The sequence below is a fragment of the Maylandia zebra genome, linkage group LG8 (assembly GCF_041146795.1).
Source record: "Maylandia zebra isolate NMK-2024a linkage group LG8, Mzebra_GT3a, whole genome shotgun sequence".
In the NCBI taxonomy this organism is placed as follows: Eukaryota; Metazoa; Chordata; class Actinopteri; order Cichliformes; family Cichlidae; genus Maylandia; species Maylandia zebra.
Genome location: NC_135174.1, coordinates 6317841 through 6339539, shown reverse-complemented (window position 1 = coordinate 6339539; position 21699 = coordinate 6317841). Strand labels below are relative to the sequence as shown.

General features: G+C 40.7%; 1 protein-coding gene across 2 annotated transcripts; it reads right to left on the bottom strand.

The window, feature by feature from the left end:
* Positions 1-1140: 1140 nt before the first annotated feature.
* Positions 1141-20748, bottom strand: sap30bp (SAP30 binding protein). Of its 2 annotated transcripts, none has more exons than XM_004557480.3 (10): positions 20579-20748; positions 18930-19039; positions 15939-15983; positions 11327-11366; positions 5975-6063; positions 3385-3476; positions 3157-3269; positions 2972-3081; positions 2261-2348; positions 1141-1867 (listed from the first exon to the last, which is right to left on the bottom strand). In XM_004557480.3, the coding sequence occupies exons 1-10, from the start codon at positions 20718-20720 to the stop codon at positions 1689-1691; spliced, it is 1008 nt and encodes a 335-aa protein (XP_004557537.2). In that variant the 5' UTR covers positions 20721-20748; the 3' UTR covers positions 1141-1688. The 2 variants fall into 2 exon arrangements, with proteins under 2 accessions (XP_004557537.2, XP_004557538.2); XM_004557481.3 differs by having other exon boundaries at positions 3023-3081; positions 20579-20746.
* Positions 20749-21699: the final 951 nt, after the last annotated feature.

Here is a 21699-nt window from a genome sequence, read left to right as displayed (position 1 = left end):
GACTATGGGACAAACAGAGCACTACAGGGCAGGCCCCGCCAAAGCACAGGGCTCAAGTTATAAGCTTTCAAGTCAGATAACATCAGCCAAACGTGATAAAACAACTATCCAATCAGCTCCAGTCTGGCTCTAATTGTATTTCCTCTATCCTAAATCACTGAAGCTTGGAGAAATCACAGTTGTGCCACCAGCAGTCTTCAGCCATTCATTTGCATTCCAGGCTCTGCAAAAACATGTTGAGATGCAATAAGAACACGAACATGCAACTCTACCAAATGCATGACTTCTATAGAGGCTTGTGGCCAAATGTGGGTATGATTCAACTGAATGTCATAAATGAGTCAGTGCTAAACCATAATCTGCACTTTAAACCTCCCTCAGGAGTCGCACCGACAGCTCAGATTCAGAACGCAGAGTCTTCTCCAGCCTCTAATACCAAAGGTTTAATGAGTGAGAGCCAATTTAGGAAGTCAGCTTGTGATTGAGGACAAAGTATAAAGTTAATCGCAAAGCTGTGCACGGTATATTTACATCAGTCTAATTGCAGGCCATCATGGATGATTATACGACAACATCATGACTGGGATCGCAGGGTGAGGTTCTGATAAACAACCGGAAAACAAGGAAGACATTTACTTTTGCATATTTCAGATATTTAGTTAGGCAAGTTAAAGGACTGCACCCACCTTCCAAGTATGAAAGGTTATGAAAAACTATGTGCAGCTTTTAAAAATAACTCAATGGGACGTGCTGCTGCTTTAAAATTCAGAGCCTGCTGATTCTTGCCAGCTTTAACCCACTACAGTACCTCATAATCACATAAATGTCTTGACACTCCCCTTTCTAGAGAAGTCAGATGAGGAGTGTGAGGTTAGAGTGAGCATAACCTCACCTGGAACGCAGATGCTTCGCCCTGAAAGATAGAAACTGTTTGAATGTGTTGGCGGCATCTGCACGAAAGCCAGAGAGAGTCTTCAGTCCAGATTCAGGCCAATGTGTGCAGTCAATAAGAGCTTGTTCCTGGATAACCACGGAGCGTCCTTTCAAAGCACAAAGACGTAACGCTCTCCTAGAAGCAGCCATATGTGAAATGACAGAGGACTGAGTGATCACAGTTTGCGCAAATGACGAGAAACCAAGTGAAAAGGCAACATCTCATCCATTTATTCACCTTCTTATCAATACATACGTACAAGAGTAAAAAAAAAACAAAAAAACAAACATCTCAGCTCAGAGTGCTACAGAAGAACGATTACAATCGAGTGCTACAGCAGGCATGAAAATACTGTACCACAACTATGTATAGAAAAATAAACTTCAGACATTTTAACTACATCTGTTCTGTGAGGGACCCTTTTACAGTTTCAACAATTTCCTGTCTTAAATAAACAAATGTTGCCATCAAATAAAGAAAAAGAAAAAAGCACAATGACATAGTCGCTTGTTTAGAAAGATCTGCATGCATCAGATTTACAGAGGAGTATTGTCCCCGCGGTCAGTTTGGCTTTGTGATGCCATAATTGCAGATACAATCCCAGAGATAGAAGGCAGTTTTTAGTCTTTGTGAGTCCACGAGGAGCAGAAAGAATTTGTGGGCTGGTTCTGAAAATGTGTCCATCACTTTTCACACATATAACGGCTGCAGCACAATACAGGGCGTCGGTCACGCTGCAGCCCGTTCATCATCCTCACTGCTTTGCTTTCTTTAAGATGGTACCCACTGCGGAGATGACGGTGGTCTTGGTACCGCTTGCTGTTGTTGTCACAGAGACGACGGCGGGCAGCGTGGCTGTGGTTGTGATGAGGGTGGGCTGGGCCAGGGTCACAGGGAGTGCAGAGTCCCACTTACTTTTCCTCTTCTGGGCATCTGTGACATAGTAAACACAGGGGAGGAGTCAGTAAGAGCAGGTCTGTGTTTTCTGGATTAACCGATTGGCAGGATGCATCATTCATCTCATTTTTGTGACCGCCTGCTAGCAACAAAGCGTTTAAAAATGATATTAATTTTAAAATTGTTTATTTGCTACTGTGTCTGTTATCTGTAACAATGGCTTACCAAACAAAAAAAGCCTGAAAAAGCACAAAGAAAAAGAAGAGCCAGCTTCTTGGAAGCAAAATAGAAACAAATAAGAAGTGGCTTAAGATTTTTGGACTGTACCTCACTAACCCAATAGCCTCATTTGTTCGTGTACACCTGAGGTCCAATCTGATCACACTACTACTGGAGCAGCTGAAGCTAGCAGATGTTGCAGTGCTTTACCTGTGGATGTAGTTGTGGTGTTGCTGGTGGTGGAGGCTGCTGTGCTGGAGGGGTTGGTGCCCTTCTTAGTCCCCGTGACAAACTCAATCTGGAAAAAAACAACAACACACACACACACATATATTAAAACACTGGTTTAAATTGTTTGATTTATTATTGTTTAAAAAAACAACTTGACCGCAGTCACTGAAAAGCTCAACTTAAGAATCTACAGCAGAGGTTACAATAATATGTAAGCGAAGCATTTTGCACAACTACAAATACTGTGAACAGCTCTGATGTCTCTTAGCTTGAATACTGTAGCTACATAACAGTGAGTTCATTTCACATCAGGCAGAATAGCTGCTGTGCTCTACATGTTCATTCAAGTCCAGCTCAGTGCAACAGCAGGAATGATGCTGCTGATGGCAGCAGGTATCACTATGTTTTTAAACAACATTGTCCTTGGAAACTCCCATCACCCCCAGCATTTAGCTGTCTGAAATGATGCCCAGCATAAAGTCAAAAGAATCCATAGCAAAGAAAGACATACTGGGGGGGTGGGGGGAGCAGTTGATTTTTATGTAGCAACCCAGAATGGGTGAAGCCGACAAGTACATCTGCCCTGGGCTGGGCCCGAGCTGCTGTTACGAGAGCTCAACTTGGCAACATTGATTTCTGTGTGTCAGATGGAGGTAAAGTAGAAATGAAGTACAGCTGGTGGAGACTTGCCCCTGATGCAGACTGACAGAGTAATCCACTCTTCTTTGTCGTTAGGCTCACCTTGGTCCGTTCCTTCTTGGCTTTCTCCAGTTTGTCCATCTCCACCTTCTGAGCTTTGGCTGGAGGATTAAAAGCAATTATGAGCGCTGATATGAAATCACAAAGAACAAGTAAGCGAAAATAAAAAGACTTACCGAGAGCTTCATAGTAAGAGTCTTCCGACCAGGCATGAGGATCGAACATATCTTTTGGGTAGTTGGTTCCCAGTTCATCTATGGCGCAGAACTGAATGAGCTTCTCGTAAATACTGAAAACAAAGAGGAGCTTCATAAGAGTCAAACAGTACATCTGCTGTCACGTGTAGCTGACAGCCCATGTGTGCGTTTGACCGTGTGGGTGCATTCTCCAGCTGAGCTGCATACCTTGGGTTTCTAAATTCCTTCTTTTGCTGGATATGGGCGTTTGTGTCAAAATCTCCATGGAGCTTCCTCTCATACAGCTTGTGAATCTTCTCCTGTTACAAAACAAACAAACTGGTGAAGGAAGAGAACACACACACACGCCGCTGTTACAATTCACTTCACTTGTGTCACAATGCAGTGTCACTTAGGAAATAAACAACATGTTTATACCAGGAATGGAGTTACTGTAGATGAGTTTCCTGAATTTGCGGAGTAATATTTCACATCCACGTTCAACTAAACCACATAGAGCTGGCACATGTACCCAGATCCACAGTGATGCATGAGGTCTTAATATAGAAAAAGAAGAAATAAGAGGATAGTGCTCTTGTTCATCCATAGAGGTATCTCTATCATCACTACATGTCTAGGTCCACTGTTACTGTGTTAACAGCAACAAAACGAATTCCTGTGCTTCTAATATTAGTGTTTTCTAAAAAGCCATCCCTATTGGCTGGATAATTTGATGTAAACAACTACAAAAAATTATTTTTGAAGACGCACTTTCTGACCTTCCTCAAGTAAACTCTTTAAATGTGCACAATAAATCCCCGACTTAATTAAAATATCTTGTGTGGATTCTTGAGATTAACAAGCACACTAATATTAAACATATCTGGACTATAATGAATTATATTTACTTTCAAGGTTCAATAAGCATCCCTCTGCCACATGTAAAACCACAAATAGGATGTCAATAAACAGTGAAATAAACAAGGTTAATGGCTGAAGGCAAGCAGCGAGCATGTCGCGAATAGATCAGCACCAAAATATGCAGTTTGTTCCAGGATGAGTCCATCCCTATAAACTCCCACAGAAAATGCAAAAACAAACATGCTCACAGCATTGTCACTATGAACACTCTGCACCCTTAAAGTAACTGTATGCCCCACTTAAATTGTAATTACAAGTTATGCATTTGTTAGAGAGCAACCCTTAGGTGTTGTACCACTTTGGTTGGACAAATGACATTAGAAGCTTCATTTATACTTCTGCACTGATGCATGTAGATCCTATGAGATAACCTATACAAGTATAGCTGACGACTGTCAGCATTTAAGCACTCACTGGCAGTGATGTTATTTCTCTTTTTATTAAAGAAGTAGCCAAAAATGCACAAGAGGAAACTGTGAGTGACACTTGCTGCAGACTGTCTACACCATGTTGTCACATTTTAACTTTTAAACTACAAAAGAAAACACATCTTTACAAGTCTTCCAATTTGACACACTCTCTATAACAGGTACAATAGTCAAATATCTACTTTACACTGATGTAAAGCCCCAACAAACCTACTGGTGACTGATAAAACTATTGGAGCTGTTGCAAGTGTTTTTTGTTGTTGTTGTTTTTTTATTAGGCTAACACATGATAGTGATTCTGCTGCTCTGCTTTGGACCAGTCTGGACACTTCCTGCCTCTCCCTCAGAAGGTTTCACTTGAATTTCCAGCAGCAAAATTTTGTCAAATGCAGACTTATAAAAAATAAAAACAGATATTGTGGTCAGCTTTTCCTAAAACACAAATCTTTTCCAGAGATATCCGAGTTTCAGACTGAGCTCAGTGAGTTGGCAGCCAGTGGATCGCTCTAATCTGCTCTAATCTCAAGGTCGCGGTATGATTGCAAAAGGCATTTGGAAACAGTTCACAAAGTGGCTACATTCCAGCGCTGGTGAATTGACAGGAAAAACAGAATATTTGCGAAATCCAATTAAGCCATACTGTGAGAGTACATGTGCTGCAGCTCCTCTGAGCCCAGAGGGCAGGGATATCCAGGCTGTTATGGTGAAGGTGAATCATTAGCTGTTCGTCTGATAGGTGGGGGAGTGTCAGCCCAGAGGGGATACTGCTGAGCTGTTCACTTACTAAGTCAGCTGTATGTCCTGACCTGCCTTTGCTCCTCAGAAGACAAACCTAACTGACTGAAGCTGGAAGCGCCGAAAATGCAAAGCAACGAAAAGAAATCAGCGGCGGTGATGCTGAGCAGACTGAGGATGACACTGTGTGCCGGTTTAATTACAGGGGTGCGCCTCAGGATTTATGTCGCCACCAGAATGTATTTCTAACCCGAGAGGGAACAAGTGAAAGCTAAATGAGTCGCTTGGCGTCAACAGGAGGTTATTTTCAGTGCATAAATATCCCATATGTTTCGTGTGTGGATGAGGCAGCTTCGAACCTTTAGCGTTTCAAGTCTTGGTTTCTAAATCTGATCTTATGCCAAGGCTGTGAACGCAGACTGTTTTCTCTCCCCATGGAACCAATTTCTTCTTTTTTAAGCTAATGACAAGTTCTTTTAGGAGGATGAATTTACTACCTGGAAAGTAGTAAATCCAGCACATAAACAAGTCTACAAAACCCCAGATTATTCAATCAAGCCCTTATAAAACCCCAAACCCCAGCTTTAACCACACCCCCCCCAATCTGATTAGCAGGCATAACTGTGGCCTAAGTGGTGTTACTAAAGCTGCTTGCATGATACAACAGCATTAAAGCGTGTGCTGCAAGTGAAATGTATGTGGTTAAGAGAACGTTTAGCAGTGGTGTTGGGTACCTGTAGATGGCTGGAGCAGCGTCCGGGGGGTTCGGAGGGGATCTTGATCTCGTCAGGTGACATGTTTCTCACCTTTTCTGAAAACAGAGCTGGAAGGAAAGAAAAATAAACATAAGCCTAATGTGCTTTCACCTCTGTGGCTTTTCCCTGCGTGTCTTTACATGCAGGATTAGCTACGTTAGACGGCTAAAATGTAGAAGTACATCCACCAAATGAGAAATTGGAGAGGTGGTGGTGGAATACGGACATGAATTGGAGAAGAAACTCGATTAATGTGCGTCAAAGTATTACTGGAGAATTCCTGAGCACCCTTGTGTTCATCTTACTCCTAAGTGTGTGCCAGTAAGTTTTACAGGGCAGTGTGGTATGAAGAGAGCATGTCCCAGGCAGGGAGTGGCTGCTGTTGGGGCTTGTATAGAGAAGGCAGACTCCTTTCGTCTCCTTTGTTTTGCTCGACTTGTCTCCCTCTGCTCTCTCTGACTGCAGGCCAGGCATTCTTCTGTGTCACTAACTCTTAATCACACAGACACAGTCATTTAGAGCTGTCAGTACTTCGGTGAGTAGATGCTGCAAGTGTGCATGTATGTGCAGATGGAGGAACTCGTGTCTGCTGAAGCTCTGTGAAGAACACTGACAAGTAAGAACCTGACTGGACATGAAAAGACCAAAAAGAACGTGCTTACTGTGTCTTGTTTCACACTTTAGCTTACAGAGCAGAGCAAAATCCCATCATCACATACGCACAACCCAATTACTTTTATTCTTATATTTAATGTTTTTATTCAATTCAAAAGAAAACATCCCACCCAGCTTTCAATCAGGGAACATAAGGGAAAAAATCCCGTTAGACCCAAAGTCATTTATCAGAGTATATATTCAAATTCCTGACACAAGACCAAAAACCAAACCTGAGCTCCCCTTCAGGTGTTACAGGATTAAAAATAGACAATTCTCTTAGCAAGCCATCATTTAAAATGGACTTAGGCAAAGTGGAAAACCTGTGTTTGGAAATAATGGAGACTGCTCTATGTGAGCAGAAACATTACTGCAACACAGTTAAGCAACATGTGCCAGAGCTGAACTCTGCTCGTGTGCAGACACGATGCTAATCATTTTCTATCTTCATCAGCCTGCTGATCATGATCATATGGGTCCACAGAGGCGCACATGTCTATACTGTTTTGGTGCACCGATTGCCCGCATGTCAGAAGACTAAGAGGCGGAGCACCTCTCTTTCCCTTTTGTTGGATAACTGATATGGTTATAGTTAACCTCCCCCGTTGGAGTAAAGGAGGGGCAGGGCGTTCCCTCTGTTGGCTAGACACAAAAGTAAAGCTGAGCATGCATGTGCATAGGTTCATACGCATGCCTAAGATGTGAACTAGTTTAGAGATATATAGAGATATACAGAGATATTCAGTTACGTGAACATGAACTGGTCTTGTGTAAATAGTCTGTGGCACTAAACCTCAGTTATTAGAGACAGAAAACTTCTGTAGCACCAAACAATAAAAACCTGACAAGGCAAGTCCGATGACTCAGAGGCATTAGGTGGTAGCTTGGTATTTTATAAAACTCTCTCTACACAAAGACTTGCAAACACTGTCTAACAGTGCTGTTGCAACAAGGTTTAACAGTGTGGAAGCCTGCTAATCCACTTAAAACAACCTGAGATTTACTTCACAATTTTGTGCCCTTGTACAAACTCTAAACACTAAAGTGCGTCGGATGGTAGTAGCAGTGTGAGTGTGAATAAATCACAGCCTGTGTAATAAATACAAAAATAAATAAATCCCTGCTAATTATTCAGCTCAGCATGGGAAGGAATATTCTCAAACAACAGGAAGAATCTGAGAGTAATAAACAGACAGAGAAAAGATTATATTCTGTTTCTAAATCACCATCTGTCTTCCTAAAAACAGACAGAAAGTCAAAGTCTGTGCCCTGGGGTTTTTTTCTGGGAAAGGCAGACAATGTCCGTCCCTTCAGTAAACAGACAAAGAGCCATCTTCAGCTTGCTGACAGAAGGCTTTTAGCCAGATGCTCTGTGACATTTACTGACAGACAAGACGGAGGAGCCGAGCTCCACTGCAGGAATGCCAAGGGTCCGGGCTCAGGCTATGAGTCACACTGACACTACAGTACACTCGTGGCAATAGCAACTGCTTTGAAAGCTTTAAAATCGCGCTAGTGCATCTCCTTTTCCTCTGGGACTTGTTTTTATGCCTGAGCCAGGCTAGAAGTTTGGAAGAGGTGACGGTAGCGGGAAATTATTTGTGAGCAGAGGCCATTCCTCTCGTGGAGAGTGATGGCAGATATTACACAGTGAGATGTGCTGACACCTTTTAAAATGATTTTCATCCATTTTATAAACAAATATGTTACACAACTCTTCTCACACTCGTTTTCTGCGAGACATTCTTTCAAAATAAAACATTTAATCCATGAGAAATCACATAATTTTAATTGTAATTATGAGTTGTCTACCCTCGTGGCAATGCATTAGCACATGTCGAATGGGTGTCGCACTGCCTAATCTGTGCCATCATCCGCAGCCAGCTGGGGGCTGCATTAACCAACAGCAGAGAGAGACGGTCAGTGCCAGAGGTTTACAGTCTAAGAGGTTGGTGTATAAAACGCCACTCCCTGTATCACTCATATCCTGCCTGATTTGATGTTTCCTTACACACCTGTACAGATCAGTCATTACTCACTAACCACTGCCAGGTCCTTGTTAGTCCTTCATTTATTAGTCAGTGGACAAAGAGGCTTGAATAAGTCAACTAGGTCTAGGTAGTGATTCATACACCTACTGTACCAACACCCAGCTGGCATTGCTAAAAAATCTGATTCTTTCACATATTTTTGAAAGAAATTCAACAAATGTATTATTATCCTTTTAAGCAAATAATTACAGCCATGTCTGAGGCACTCAGCTTTGAGTGCTATTAGGTTCTACAAAGGATAAGTCAGAATATATACTGTACTTTTTACTGTACTTTTTCCAAAAAATGTAATTTTCTACAACAATTGTTTTGTTTTTTTTTTTAAATATATTTTTTACACCTGACTAAAAAAGGCAAACTGTGGATTTCCCGGGGATTACATTCAGCTAAAGAATCACAGGTTTTCTGCAAAGATATCAAGCTCTAACGTAAATCGAATGCAATTTAGTACCTCCTGGATGATCGTAGCAGCCATCTATATATCATCACATCTTTTTAAATTCATTTCAGGTGGGCTTCATTAAGGATAAAACTAAACTATTAAAGATTACAACTTTAACCAGGCAATAACCATCTCAGCTCTATGTGGCTAACCAGCAAAGCAACAAGGCTGTTGTTGGAAAACCATCTTTATAATCACTCAGTCACTGGATATTGGACAGTTTTAACATAAACTGTATTTCAAATACAGTTTATGTTAAAACTGTATTTCTCTACAAAGTTTGGCTAATGTACTGGAGTATAATTATAGCCATCCACATTTCACTGCAATGAATGCCTCCTGGTCTTGTCTGCATCTTTACATTCATTCATTCATCTTTACAGTCAGTTACATAGTTACGAGTTCAAAGGTGGCCGCTGATGTCGCTGCAAAGTCTCAGAGCCATCTTGGATACAACTTTTGTTTTTTCAATAGGAAGAGGGCCATGTGACACATCAAACTTATTGGTACTGTCACAAGAAAAGGAATGGTGTGCTTGGTTTCAATGTAACTTTATTCTTTCATGAGTTATTTACAAGTTTCTCTTTGTTCACAGCCATTAACATGTCGAACCCATCACTTTTGTTGTTCCAACAGTCTTGGAGGGATCCATCCAATGTGGGTTAGTGTCAGACCAATAGTGGTGGTTTTGTTTGTTAACTTCACCATTCACATAAAAGTTTGCCTCATCACTGAACAAAATCTTCTGTGTGAACTGAGGGTCCTGTTCCAATTTTTGTTTTGCCCATTCTGCAAATTCTGTGCGCCGATCTGGGTCATCCTCGTTGAGATGCTGCAGTAGCTGGAGTTTCTAAGGGTGCCATTTGTGAGTAGCTAATATCCGCCGAAGGGATGTTCGACTAATGCCAGTCTCCAGTGACATGTGGCGAGTGCTACGCTGTGGGCTCTTGCTGAATGAAGCTAGGACAGCCACTGATGTTTCTTCATTAGTGACAGTTTTCTTGCGTCCACATTTTGGCAAATCCAACACTGAACCAGTTTCACGAAACTTAGCGAGCAGTTTGCTAACTGTAGCATGGGAGATGGGTGGTCTCGTAGGGTGTCTTGCATTGAAATCTGCTGCAATGACCCGGTTACTGCGTTCACCAGATATCAACACAATTTCGATCCGCTCCTCACATGTTAACCTCTTCGACATGTTAATGGCTGTGAACAAAGAGAAACTTGTAAATAACTCATGAAAGAATAAAGTTACGTTGAAACCAAGCACACCATTGTTTTTCTTGTGACAGTACCAATAAGTTAGATGTGTCACATGGCCCTCTTCCTATTGAAAAAACAAAAGTTGTATCCCAGATGGCCGACTTCTAAATGGCCACCATGGTCACCACTCATCTTGAGGAGTTTTCCCCCTCACATATACTAATGTGCCACAAACAGGACTTTAATATCACCAACCATTCCCATGTTATTACGGTGTATCCATATAAATGGCCCACCCTGTATATACAGTGGAACCCTGACTTACGAATACCCCGTTTCACGAAAAATTCAAGTTATGAAGGCACTGAACGGCAATATTTCTGCCCGTGTTACGGCAAAATGCCCGAGTAACGAAACCGCTGGCTCTGATTGGCTCAGCCAAGCCTACAATGCCCACAATGCCTTCCGAATCATGTGACAACCCCTTGGCTTCCGTACTTGCGCTTCGCTGTTCCACTTGAACGACGCATTGTGGTTCTAGTTAGCAATTAGCCTATCAATCAGCATCGCCTCACTCAAAACGTGCAATGGGTGCTTCGACTTACGAAAATTTGCGACTTACGAAAGACCCTTGGGAAGAAATTAATTTTTAAGTCGGGTTCCACTAAAATAAAAAAAAAAAAAAATAAAAAATAAAAAATTATATATATATATATATATATATATATATATATATATATATATATATATATATATATATATATATATATATATATATTTTTTTTTTTTTAAATATTAAATCAAGTCCATTTTAAGAGCTTGTGGACAACAGTGGGGAATATATCACAGGCTTGGGCTAATACTTCTGTGTAGGGTCAGTTTATTGTTCAAAGTTAAAGATTGAGCACAAGGATTACTTTAATCCTTTAATTGCCGCTCTATATTCTGCGTGAGCACGTGCGAGTTCATGCGTATACTCACCAACTAGCTCCTTGGGGTCCTTTTTTTCTGCTTCTGAGATCTAGAAATCACAAGAAAAGGGGTGAGAGTGGGAGGGCAGAAAAATGAAAAAACAGGGGACATTTAGGCCTCTTTTTATCATTAGTGCTCGATGGTGGGAAATAAACGCAGCATCAGTCATAGATATTATGAGACCATGATTCCTGCTAGGGTTTAGTTGGTGAGATGAATGATCTAATCAAAGGTGTTAGATAATTAGATAACTCTTTATTGTCATTGCACAGTCATACATAGTACAATGGTACAATGAAATTGGAAAACTGTACAGGTGAAAAAGAGAGAGCTAAAGACAAAAGCTCATTCTCTGTATACCTGAAACCTAAAAATCACAGAACCCAGAAGCAGACTTCACACACTACAGAGCAGTTTCTTAGCAGTAACAGAAGCCTGAACTGTAAATCTTAGAGAAGATTCCAGAGAACGACTTGGCTCAGCAGGAGGAGGAGTCTTGTACAGCCCTTAAAATATGCCGCCTATTGTGCCAGCATTCTGGGCATAACACAGGTTCAGCACAAAAGAACAGCGCTGTTATTCACAGGAATCATGCCGTCACCTAGCAACTGCACGGGCACATCAAAGAACTGTCCTGAAGTGGGCCAAATCACAAGGTGGTGGTGGAGGAGGGAGGACGGCAGAAAGACATGTAAATACAGCAAAGAACCCCAGCAAAAAAAAATTAGACTATTTGATACAGAGCTTAAAATTAAACGAATTAATTTAAAAAACAAACAAACAAACAAAAAACAAAAAAACACTCATCACTTCACTGATCCTCCAGTTGGCACGGCTTCCCCTTTTAGCTCGCCCTCACAGTAAGGTCACAGTAAGCAGCTTTTGAGGACTTTTGTACAGAGAATATAAATTTAGCCGTCTCACAAGGCCACACCAAAAATATTACCACCCTTTCAGATCAACAACAGGCCCTTCTAATTTCAGCTAACTGTGCACATCGTCAAGCCATCTGTCTAGCATGAGTAAACACGGACTTGTAACCACACATATACCAAAAGATTATTCACTGGAGGGACGCTGATCACGTATCTACTCATTTAAGTTTTAATTACTGGAAACAGTGTAATAAAGGCCAATGCTACATTATTATAATAACAGAATATGGTGTTGAATACACCATAAGGGGGTTACTTCTAACTCTACATTTTCTTCTTTCTTGATGGGATTTCTGTGAGACAGCTGTATGAAATATCAGCTGTTAGCGTTTTGCATACATCCAGCAAACTGGGAAAAAACGATTTAAGACTGACCGGATTGCTTTAATTGTATCAGCTGTATAAACAAAGCGATATGCTTCCTCGTTAAAAGGAGCACTCCACTGAACATGAGGTTCAGTCTGTTTCTCACCAGGAACAGTTCTGTGTGTGGAAGATCCACAGAAAATGGTATCCAAGTGGATTTGAACTCAAGCCTCTGCAGCAGCAGCATTTTAGCATGTGGGCTGCCCTCTTATAACAGACTCATTCAGCACTGCTACAATAGCAGGAATATTATTACTATTATTATTATTATTACTACTATTTTGTTTCCCTCTCCTTTGGGCTGCTCCCTTGAGAAGATGAAACAGTGGATCATCTGCCTCCATCTCATCCTATTACCAGCATCCTTTTTGTGTCACATAACTTTCTTTCACTACATTCATGAATGATCTCTGTGGTTCTTTTTTCAGCGTCACTGTGTCCAAACCACACAGCTCACCATCTCAAACCTTCCCCATTACTCTTGCTGTTATTCTTTTGTCCAAAATATTCCTCTTCTCTTGAGAGTGTACCTCCAGCTCTCTTAAACCTGCTCATCTGTCATCTTTCTTGCTCATACATGTCGTGCACCACCCTCACTTCCCTTCCACTTTTACATGCAGTATCACAGTTTCTCTCTTCAAACGCCACCATTTACTTTCTTTAGACCTACAAAGACAGTGAGGCTCCTTCTGATCTGTACTCTTAACACTCTCAGAAGGAAACATTGCATCTGCAGTGCAAAAAAGCCATAATGCTGCTGACTGATTGTCACGTCTCTCCTTAATCTAGCTTCAACAACTCCTGGTATGGTTCATTATCTTCAGAGCGTTTTTCTGGGCCAACCTCTTTTCGACCCTTCGTATCTGGCCTCACCTCCTCCTTGCTAATCCTCTGCACACCTTGATTCACTAACTGTCCTCCATCTGCTCTCTCATTTTTTTCATTCATGAGATCCTCAAAGTACTCTTTTCACCTTCTCAATACACTCTCTTCTTTTGTTTATGACATTTCCATCGGTATCCTTGATCACCCTAACCTGCTGCACATCCTTTCCAGCCAAGTGCTTTTCTCCTTCCTTAGTGTTCAAGCTCCAGGATCATTAGCCTCGAAGGAACACTTAACACCTTAGTGCTACTTGTTAGCATGTTAAACTGGGAAAAACAAAACACTGGAGAGAATTGCCTGGATTTATAAAACCACATAGATTTTGGGTAACAGAATGAGAATTATAGTCGAGATAGTGGTTAAAAAATGTGTAAATGAAATAAATTGGTCACACCACATAAAAACAAAACTGACTTTTTCACCAGATGGTACTAGAAGGTGAGGATCCCAAAATTCAGAGCACTACTCTCAGATATGTTGGACAATAATATCTCTAAATATTTCAGAGCTCTGTCACTTATGACATTTAGTTTGTCTAATTTTTTTTTTTTAATTAACATATCCTCCAGCAAGCTTAAAAATTATGAGCAAGATTATAGAACAATCCATTTTACTGAAAATTAAAACTTCCAGGCAATTATTAAATAAGCATTACTGGAAACATAACAGATCCCCTCTTCTCAATATCTCAGTTGGTCACCAACTAACAGAAACAGTGCTTTGAAATTAAGCGATAGGGACTCTGATGCACGCTCTTCAAGGAAACGTTCTCCTGTAGTAGGGGGCTCTGCTGCACAGCTATCACAGATCTAAAAAGAACTATCAACTTTATCGACAATACAAAGGCTTCACACTACAGATTATCCCCTTTATCTCCATTCCAGCAGACAGTTCCCCATGCCCGAATGTGTAAACTCAATGTTTTCTTAAGATCTCAGACTAGATCACAGTACAATCTAAAACATTAAAGGAGAACTTGGATATATCCAACCACAGTTCTTATCGAGCACAACAGTCTTTGTGGTTAAATGAGGCACTGCGCACTCTCAATTAAGACACGTATCACACCAACACCTAACAGCTGCCATTCACAGATAAGCCAACTGCAAACGACAATAAGTTTGAGGACAAAGTGAAAGCTAATATAAACATTCACTCTCTTTTTGGGTTTCTAAATCTAAACCCAAATATTAGCCTGTTGACCTAACATCTGCTTATGCAAACTACACTGCTGCTAGATTTCACCGCAGAATTTCTAGCAAAACCAAAATGAGTAGTATCCTATTGCTTTATAACAATATCTTAGTGATGGTAACAAAAGCAAGAAAACACATCGAGGCTTTAAACTCTCTCTCCCAACGTAGCCAAAATTACACGACAACCTCTGTTTTTAATGCAACTGCTCACAAAAGGTATTTGCAGCAGGTTTAAATAACACTACTAAACACATGGGCACGTTTCCAAAGTAGTTGGGATGCTTTGTAAAATAAAAACTGTCCTTTGCACACAGACATTCTCCAGATTATATGAATATACTTTAAATGATCAGATATTCATTGTAATCTCTCTGAAGGTTTATTCCATTTAAATCAAACTGGTTTTCTTCTGCCTTACCTCAGTTCACTTGTGCAGATGTGAACATGGTAATCACGCTAGTAAAACAAATCGACTGCACTGAGACCCTTTGGAGGAGGTGGTCTCAGTCTTCATTTATGGTGTGAATAGGATTCTTATGTTCTATAGTGAATAAAATACGGGTTAACGAGAGCTGCAAATTGTTTTTTTGTTTTTATAATTTTCATTTTGCACCACATCCCAACAGAAGAAAGTGAAGTATTTCCCTACAAAGTACACAGAATATGTTTCATTAACTTTCCTGGAAATGTTTCTCTTCCATGGCAATAAAGCTCTACATGTTGATACACGCAGCACTGAGAAACCACATCATGAACCACAGTTATCATTACCATACTGCAATGTCCTTTCATTGCCATCACTTCATGATGTGGCATAACCAACAGGCAAAACTCACAAAATCCCCTCAGACAGCCATCACAGAAATGTTGTAAATCAAAGCCTCAGTCAAGCTATACATCCTCTGCCAAACAGTGCAGCAGGAAGCTGGCACACCGTCTGGCTCATACAGTTTGAAAACACATACAAAGGGTGTGGTTAGTATGGTGTGAAGGTCCAAGTAGTGTGCTTTACAGAATCAACACGGCTGGTTCGCCTCTTCACTTTAAGCCACACATGAAGATGCATCAGTGACTCATAGCATACTTCAAATCCATGAACCCACAGCACCATCTAGTGAATATGCTCTATCGCTGCATGTTGTGGCCGCCATCGCTGTGCTTCAGGTTAGTCACAAAACAGAATGACAAACTAATCAGGCTTAATCACTAAATCTAATCAATCCCACAGTGTTCAAATACCTCAAAGTCATCTGCGTCCCTCCCCTCGTCAGATTCGTCCACTTCCTATAAAAACAAAAATGCAGAAGGTTAACACTGTAAGGGGCAAAAAGGAAAAGAGACCATAATGGGGAGCCGAGCAGCAGGACCAACAGCCAGCACTGGGCTGAAAACCTATTAGTCAACTATTTCATCTACAAGTGGGCCTTAAATAAAGCATTTCTGGGAGGTTGTAAGGCTGACTGTGATTTCTAGCAACTTAAGCAAGGCTCGCAAAATTTCAAAATCTCTGGTAGCCCTTTGAGCCGGCACTCTTCAGTTTTTGGTAGCCCAAAATAAATTTAGGTAGCCCGAATAAAAAAAAGAGAGCAATTTTTTTATGTTTTGTTTCCGTTACAATATTATACATTAAAGTATAATATTGTAACAGAAACAAAAATTAATCAAAAAATTGTTAAAATACAAATCACAACATTGTATAAAAATTACAATCATCAACTCAAATACTTGGTTCTCATTGAACAGAAATTTCTATGAACTTGTAAGAACTGTGTAGGACATGAATCAGTCTGTGTCAGATCCTGAATATGACATTTCCACTGGAGTCACGGGTCAGAGGTAAGTGGAACCAAGATCGAGGCCATTTGCTTTTTGAAGTTTGCAAAGACTGCTAAATTTTGCCAGTGGTAGTTCACTCTTTGCAACATAGCACGCTGTTCTAAACAGATTTTTCAGGACTTCTTCTTGTGCTTGGTTTATTTTTAGTATGTTTTTGCAATTGGTGTTTGTTCCGGGAAAGATACTGCAGACTGAGCAATAATGCATTTCTTGCATTTCTCATGGGTTCTGATGGGGTCTTTCTTAAAATTACTGGTCCCAGTAACAAAGGCGCTTGTCGACTCAGAAATCGAATGAAACTCACAACACACCTGGCAGAACATCATGTTATTTAGCTCGTCATATTCCAACAGAAATTCTTTTGTCCATGAAACCAAAAAAGCTGCGCTTTTTTTGTCTCATTGTCTGATTTGTCATAACTTTTCCGTTTTGTGGTCGGCTTTTCTTTGGCTGTCCCTTCTTCACCCTGACCTGTCTTATTTGGCTGAGCAGAACTAAAACACCAGCGTAAATCCTGCTGCTTTTACACACGTACTTACATAACGGTCAGCGATTCTCTGCGCAATCAACCTCTCACATGTTTAAGCTTGCTGCGAGAGATTTCACTTGTCATGTCTGAATAGTAAGCTAATCACCGATAAGACGACGTCAGAGGAATTGGTGCGCAATTAATCGTCACTCACCAATCAGTGCTGAAGCTCTCTATACACCATTCACGCGGTCGCAAAGTGAAAGCAAAAAACAAGCGCAAATTCAAACGCGATTTCAATGTGTCACATATTGACAGTGGCTCACCGATGCCAATGACATAATTGCTCAGCTACATTTTCGAAAGAATGCAAAAGCATCGACATATATTTTTCCTTCCTATGATAGCCCGACAGGCAGGGCAGAGATAGATTTTGGTAGCCTGACTGGAAAAATTTTGCAAGCCCTGTTAAGAGTGTGATACATGTGTGCCCAAAGAACACTTCAAAGATTTACAGTTTCATTTAAAGTTTGATGCAAATTAAAACATTTGCAAAGGTGGCTACAGCAATAGTATGGAGGGGAAAAAAAGTAAAGCACTAATACCCGCTCTCATAATAATGCTTGTATATGTTCTTGGCTCTGTATGGCTGCTCTGCACCCGCTCTCAGCCTAACAACACTGTCTATATTGTGACTTTGGTGAGCTAATGTAATCTGCACAAAGATGCCAGAGAAAACAAACAGCATTGTAATGGAGCACTTTAAGAATAAGCTCTAAAACTAACAAGTAACTAAAGCATAATTTATTGTCCCAAAAATGTGCCAGTCTGCGTTCTGGTTTGCTTTTGGACAGAGCACAGACGGAAGTTTTCACCCATCACAAACTTGCCACCGCAAAATCCCAAATACACGTCACTGGATGTGAATGTTGATTGGTTGACAAGTGAATAGGGAGGGGTGTGACAGCAGAGATTACCGGGAATAGGAGAAGCGTGGAAAAATCTAAGATTGTAAAAACAGTAAAAGTACAGACAGCGCCTGCAGTGGACACTTCATTGATTTTAAACACTGTTAATCTTCAGCTCTTTGTACATTAAAAGTTCGGTCTTTTCTGAAGCTTGCTGACAGACCAACAACAGGACAAGATAGCTCAAAGATCAGTTGTATTACAAGTTTCTTTTTTTAACCCTGGCTCCATCTGACCACAAACATTCTCTGCAGGCAGACAGGCTGTCAGTGACCACCCACAGATTGGATTCGTGCAATCCCAGGTCAAGCATAAAGCAAGCATGGATAAGACTACATATGTGGCATTCAACATCAAACAAAGGAGGAACCATGGTTTGTCTTAGCCAACCGTTAGCCTTTTGATGTTGAAGATTTTGTCATTGATTAGTGGTCTTTGATCAATGGTCATGAGAATTTGCATCTTAATGATCAATGAACTGATCTCCCAGTCCACTGCTCCTTCGGGCGTGCTAGTTTCAGTCATTATGCAAATGTACTGAAACCTGCAGTCAGCCAAGACTGAAGAAGTCACTTGGATAAGTGACGAAACGTTTCTCCCACTGAAAACGCTACATCCAGATAAACAGAATCAACTTTTGGGGGATGTTGAAGATTGCACTTATGCTTATAAGAAATCAAATAATGTGAACGTAAAACTAAAGAAAAGAGGGGAAAAAAGTACTTTGGTGATGCTGATTTTGTAGTGGGGAGATCCTGATTATGATGCAGATCCAACCAAGCAATCAGCCTTCCAAACCCCTCTGTACTCAGTGAAGATTCAATGTCTCAAAACACACCACATACTCCGAGAGCACACAACACGTGAACTATTTTTCTGTCAGCTAGAGACATCAGTGGAATGGAACTGATTGATGAGTAAAAATAAAATCTAGAAAGCTCAGAATTCAAAACTGACCGAGTTGTTTTCTCTGCTGTCCTCATCTGCAGACTCTTTTTCTTCTGGGCCCACAGTTTGGTTCAGGTCATCCTCATCATAGCGATATACAAGGCTTCCTACACGCCCCCCTATTGATGCGAGATGGGGGGGGGGGGGGGTCACAAAGACACAGAAGTAAAAGAAATCAATTAGGCAGCAAAATCATTCTTTTATTTCACACATAACTAATTTTGAGTGATATCATTCTAACTATTGAAACCTCAAAGTAAGCCAGCCTATGAGACAACAGGAAATAGCCAAAGAAAGAGTTCGTCCTCAGTTTTAAATTGTCTGTTCTAGCCCTCATTGCCTAGACTAAAGCTTAGCAACACTGGGACCTCACTAATGGTCACTATACTCTGAAAACTTTACCGACTCCCTAAATTGGCACTTACTCATGAATCCCTGCTCTGAAAGCTTCTGTGCCAACTAACAACCACATGTCATATTTCTCTCGCTCTCAAGAAATTTACTTTAAGCTTTAAAATTAGAAGAGCTCAGTGGACAAAAAGGTCCCCTTATACTGATGTATATTTTATCAATGGGTTATTAATGTAAAGCGGTTTTACTACTGGTGTAGTTGCTTCCAGTGGAGTACATTACGCACATCCATCTGTAGCTAATGACTACTTAATTTGAGATTAATCTGATAATTATTCTGTCCATTAACAAATTGAAATATGGGTTAGTAAAATTAGGATTACAATGATCTTATGTCACAAGTCATAATCCAGCAATCCAGAAACAAATCAGTATATTTGGTCCCTGTGTGCCAACAGACAGGCTTTGGCTCTTTAAGAAAGGACGATATGAGAAATAAACATAATAAGGCCAACATGAAAACTGCCAGTGGATCACAACTATGGGAAAATATACTGGGATATAGAGTTGTACATTTCCGGTAGCTTTATTTTGGAGTCGATTGCTACTGCGAAGGTGTACTCAAAAATCATATCCAAAATACGAAAACGGAAAGATTGCGTTAAATTACAAAGAGCAGAGGATGTGTCATAAAAAAAAATCAAATGATCAATTTTGATGTTTGAAGAGCGTAGATCGATTGTTTGTTTACATCATTCAACACAAGCAGAACTGTATTACTGCATGCAGAAGACACATCGTCCACATTCAGAAGCACATCTCTGTGTAGTGACAGTTCTTATGATTTAAACAGGCAAAGGGACGGCAGTAAAAACTCCGGACCTGTGACAGCATCAAGTACGCTGGTGTTCCAATTGTACAAATCGCGAATCCGTGTTCGTGCTCTCGGCAAGTCCGGACTCGCGTACTTGAGAATTGAGTAAGGGCCTATCTCACCAGTGAACAAGGTTATCTCGGAGTCAAGAACACAACCCGGTATCCTGACACAAAACGCACCCTCCTCCGTTAACTAAAGACGCATGTTAATTTCCGTTTGGCAACAGTTTCTCTCAATAAAAAAACACCATCCAGCGAAATATGCGCATATTATGTTTTACGAACAAAACAACATGAACATGAAGATCGTCTAACTAGCTACATGCTAACGTTAGCTCCTACATGAAGTTCCGCAGTAAGGCTGGCGGACCTACAGCAAAGTATTTCATAGTCGTTAAACGTATGAAAGGAAGTTAAATACTTTTATATACCTGATTCTTCTTGTTCAGGGTCAGAGTCGGGCTCCGAATCATCTCCATAGACCGCTAAAGACGACAGCAGCGTACTCTTTTTACCGCTCGCCATTTCTGTGTAGTATCGCATAAACGGTGGGTCGCAGAATATTGACGTCATCAAAACGGTAACACACCGAAGGAACTGGTCTGCCACTGGGAAATGTAGTCATTTTGTTGGCCAGCGTTCATTCTTCTTCTTCTTCTTCTTCAGTCAAGTTTAACGGCAGCTTGCATCCAAAACTGTTGCATTACTGCCATCTCCTGGCTGTTAACCGTCCGTCACTCCTGAATCCTCAGATCCTCTTGATGAGACCAGTACTTCTCAAAAAACCACCACTTTCCCTTCACCATGACTTAACTTATTAACCACTTGTTCAAATGTAAGTTCCCTTCCACCACTCATTTCACCCCACATCACCCTCCTGTGACTTACATACTTCCTACAACTAAGGAGTACATGCTCAACCGTCTCCATATCAGTGCACCCATCACACAACCCAGTCGGATGTTTCCCTATCCGAAAAAGAGTACCATTTAAAAAGCAGTGGCCCGTTCGTATTCGACTGATAACAACCTCCTCACGTCTCTGCAATCCGCTACTCCTCTTAGCTTCTATTGTGTTTTGCACCCTATATAAATGTCTCCCTTTTGTTTCATTATCCCATGCCATTTGCCATAAGTTCCGACTTTCTGCCCAAACTACACTTTTCCCTTCAGATTTTCACAATGGTAACTGTACATCTATGTCCAGCGTTCATTCTATTGTTGTACCAGGTATTTCTAGGTATTGTTTCACTTACAGGTATTGATTCTTTAAGTTCACTTTGCATTTTATTTTGAAGGTTAGTTTCTCACAGGGCTGTGTTTTTACTTCCCTCCACTGTTCTTTTACCTTCCTTCCTTAATACCTGGATTGAATTCATGTGTGTCTTATTATCCATCAACCTGGTTCATGTGTAATCACACTGAAATCACATCGAAACAGTCAGTTTTTACTGTGTGAGCCTAAAAAGTTCACCAGATAAACATATGAATTTACACAAACATTTGTGTATCTTGACAGAATGGTTGTGGATCATTTCAAATCACAAATGCTA

Excerpts from the sequence above, each read along its gene's own strand:
- sap30bp (XM_004557480.3), bottom strand. The coding sequence starts at position 20,720 with ATGACGTCAATATTCTGCGACCCACCGTTTATGCGATACTACACAGAA. Across the intron at positions 11,367-15,938 it reads GGGACGCAGATGACTTTGAG|ATCTCAGAAGCAGAAAAAAA; the intron begins GTATTTGAACAC and ends TGTGATTTCTAG. Across the intron at positions 2,349-2,971 it reads TCTGTCAGTCTGCATCAGGG|ATTGAGTTTGTCACGGGGAC; the intron begins GCAAGTCTCCAC and ends GTTTTTTTCCAG.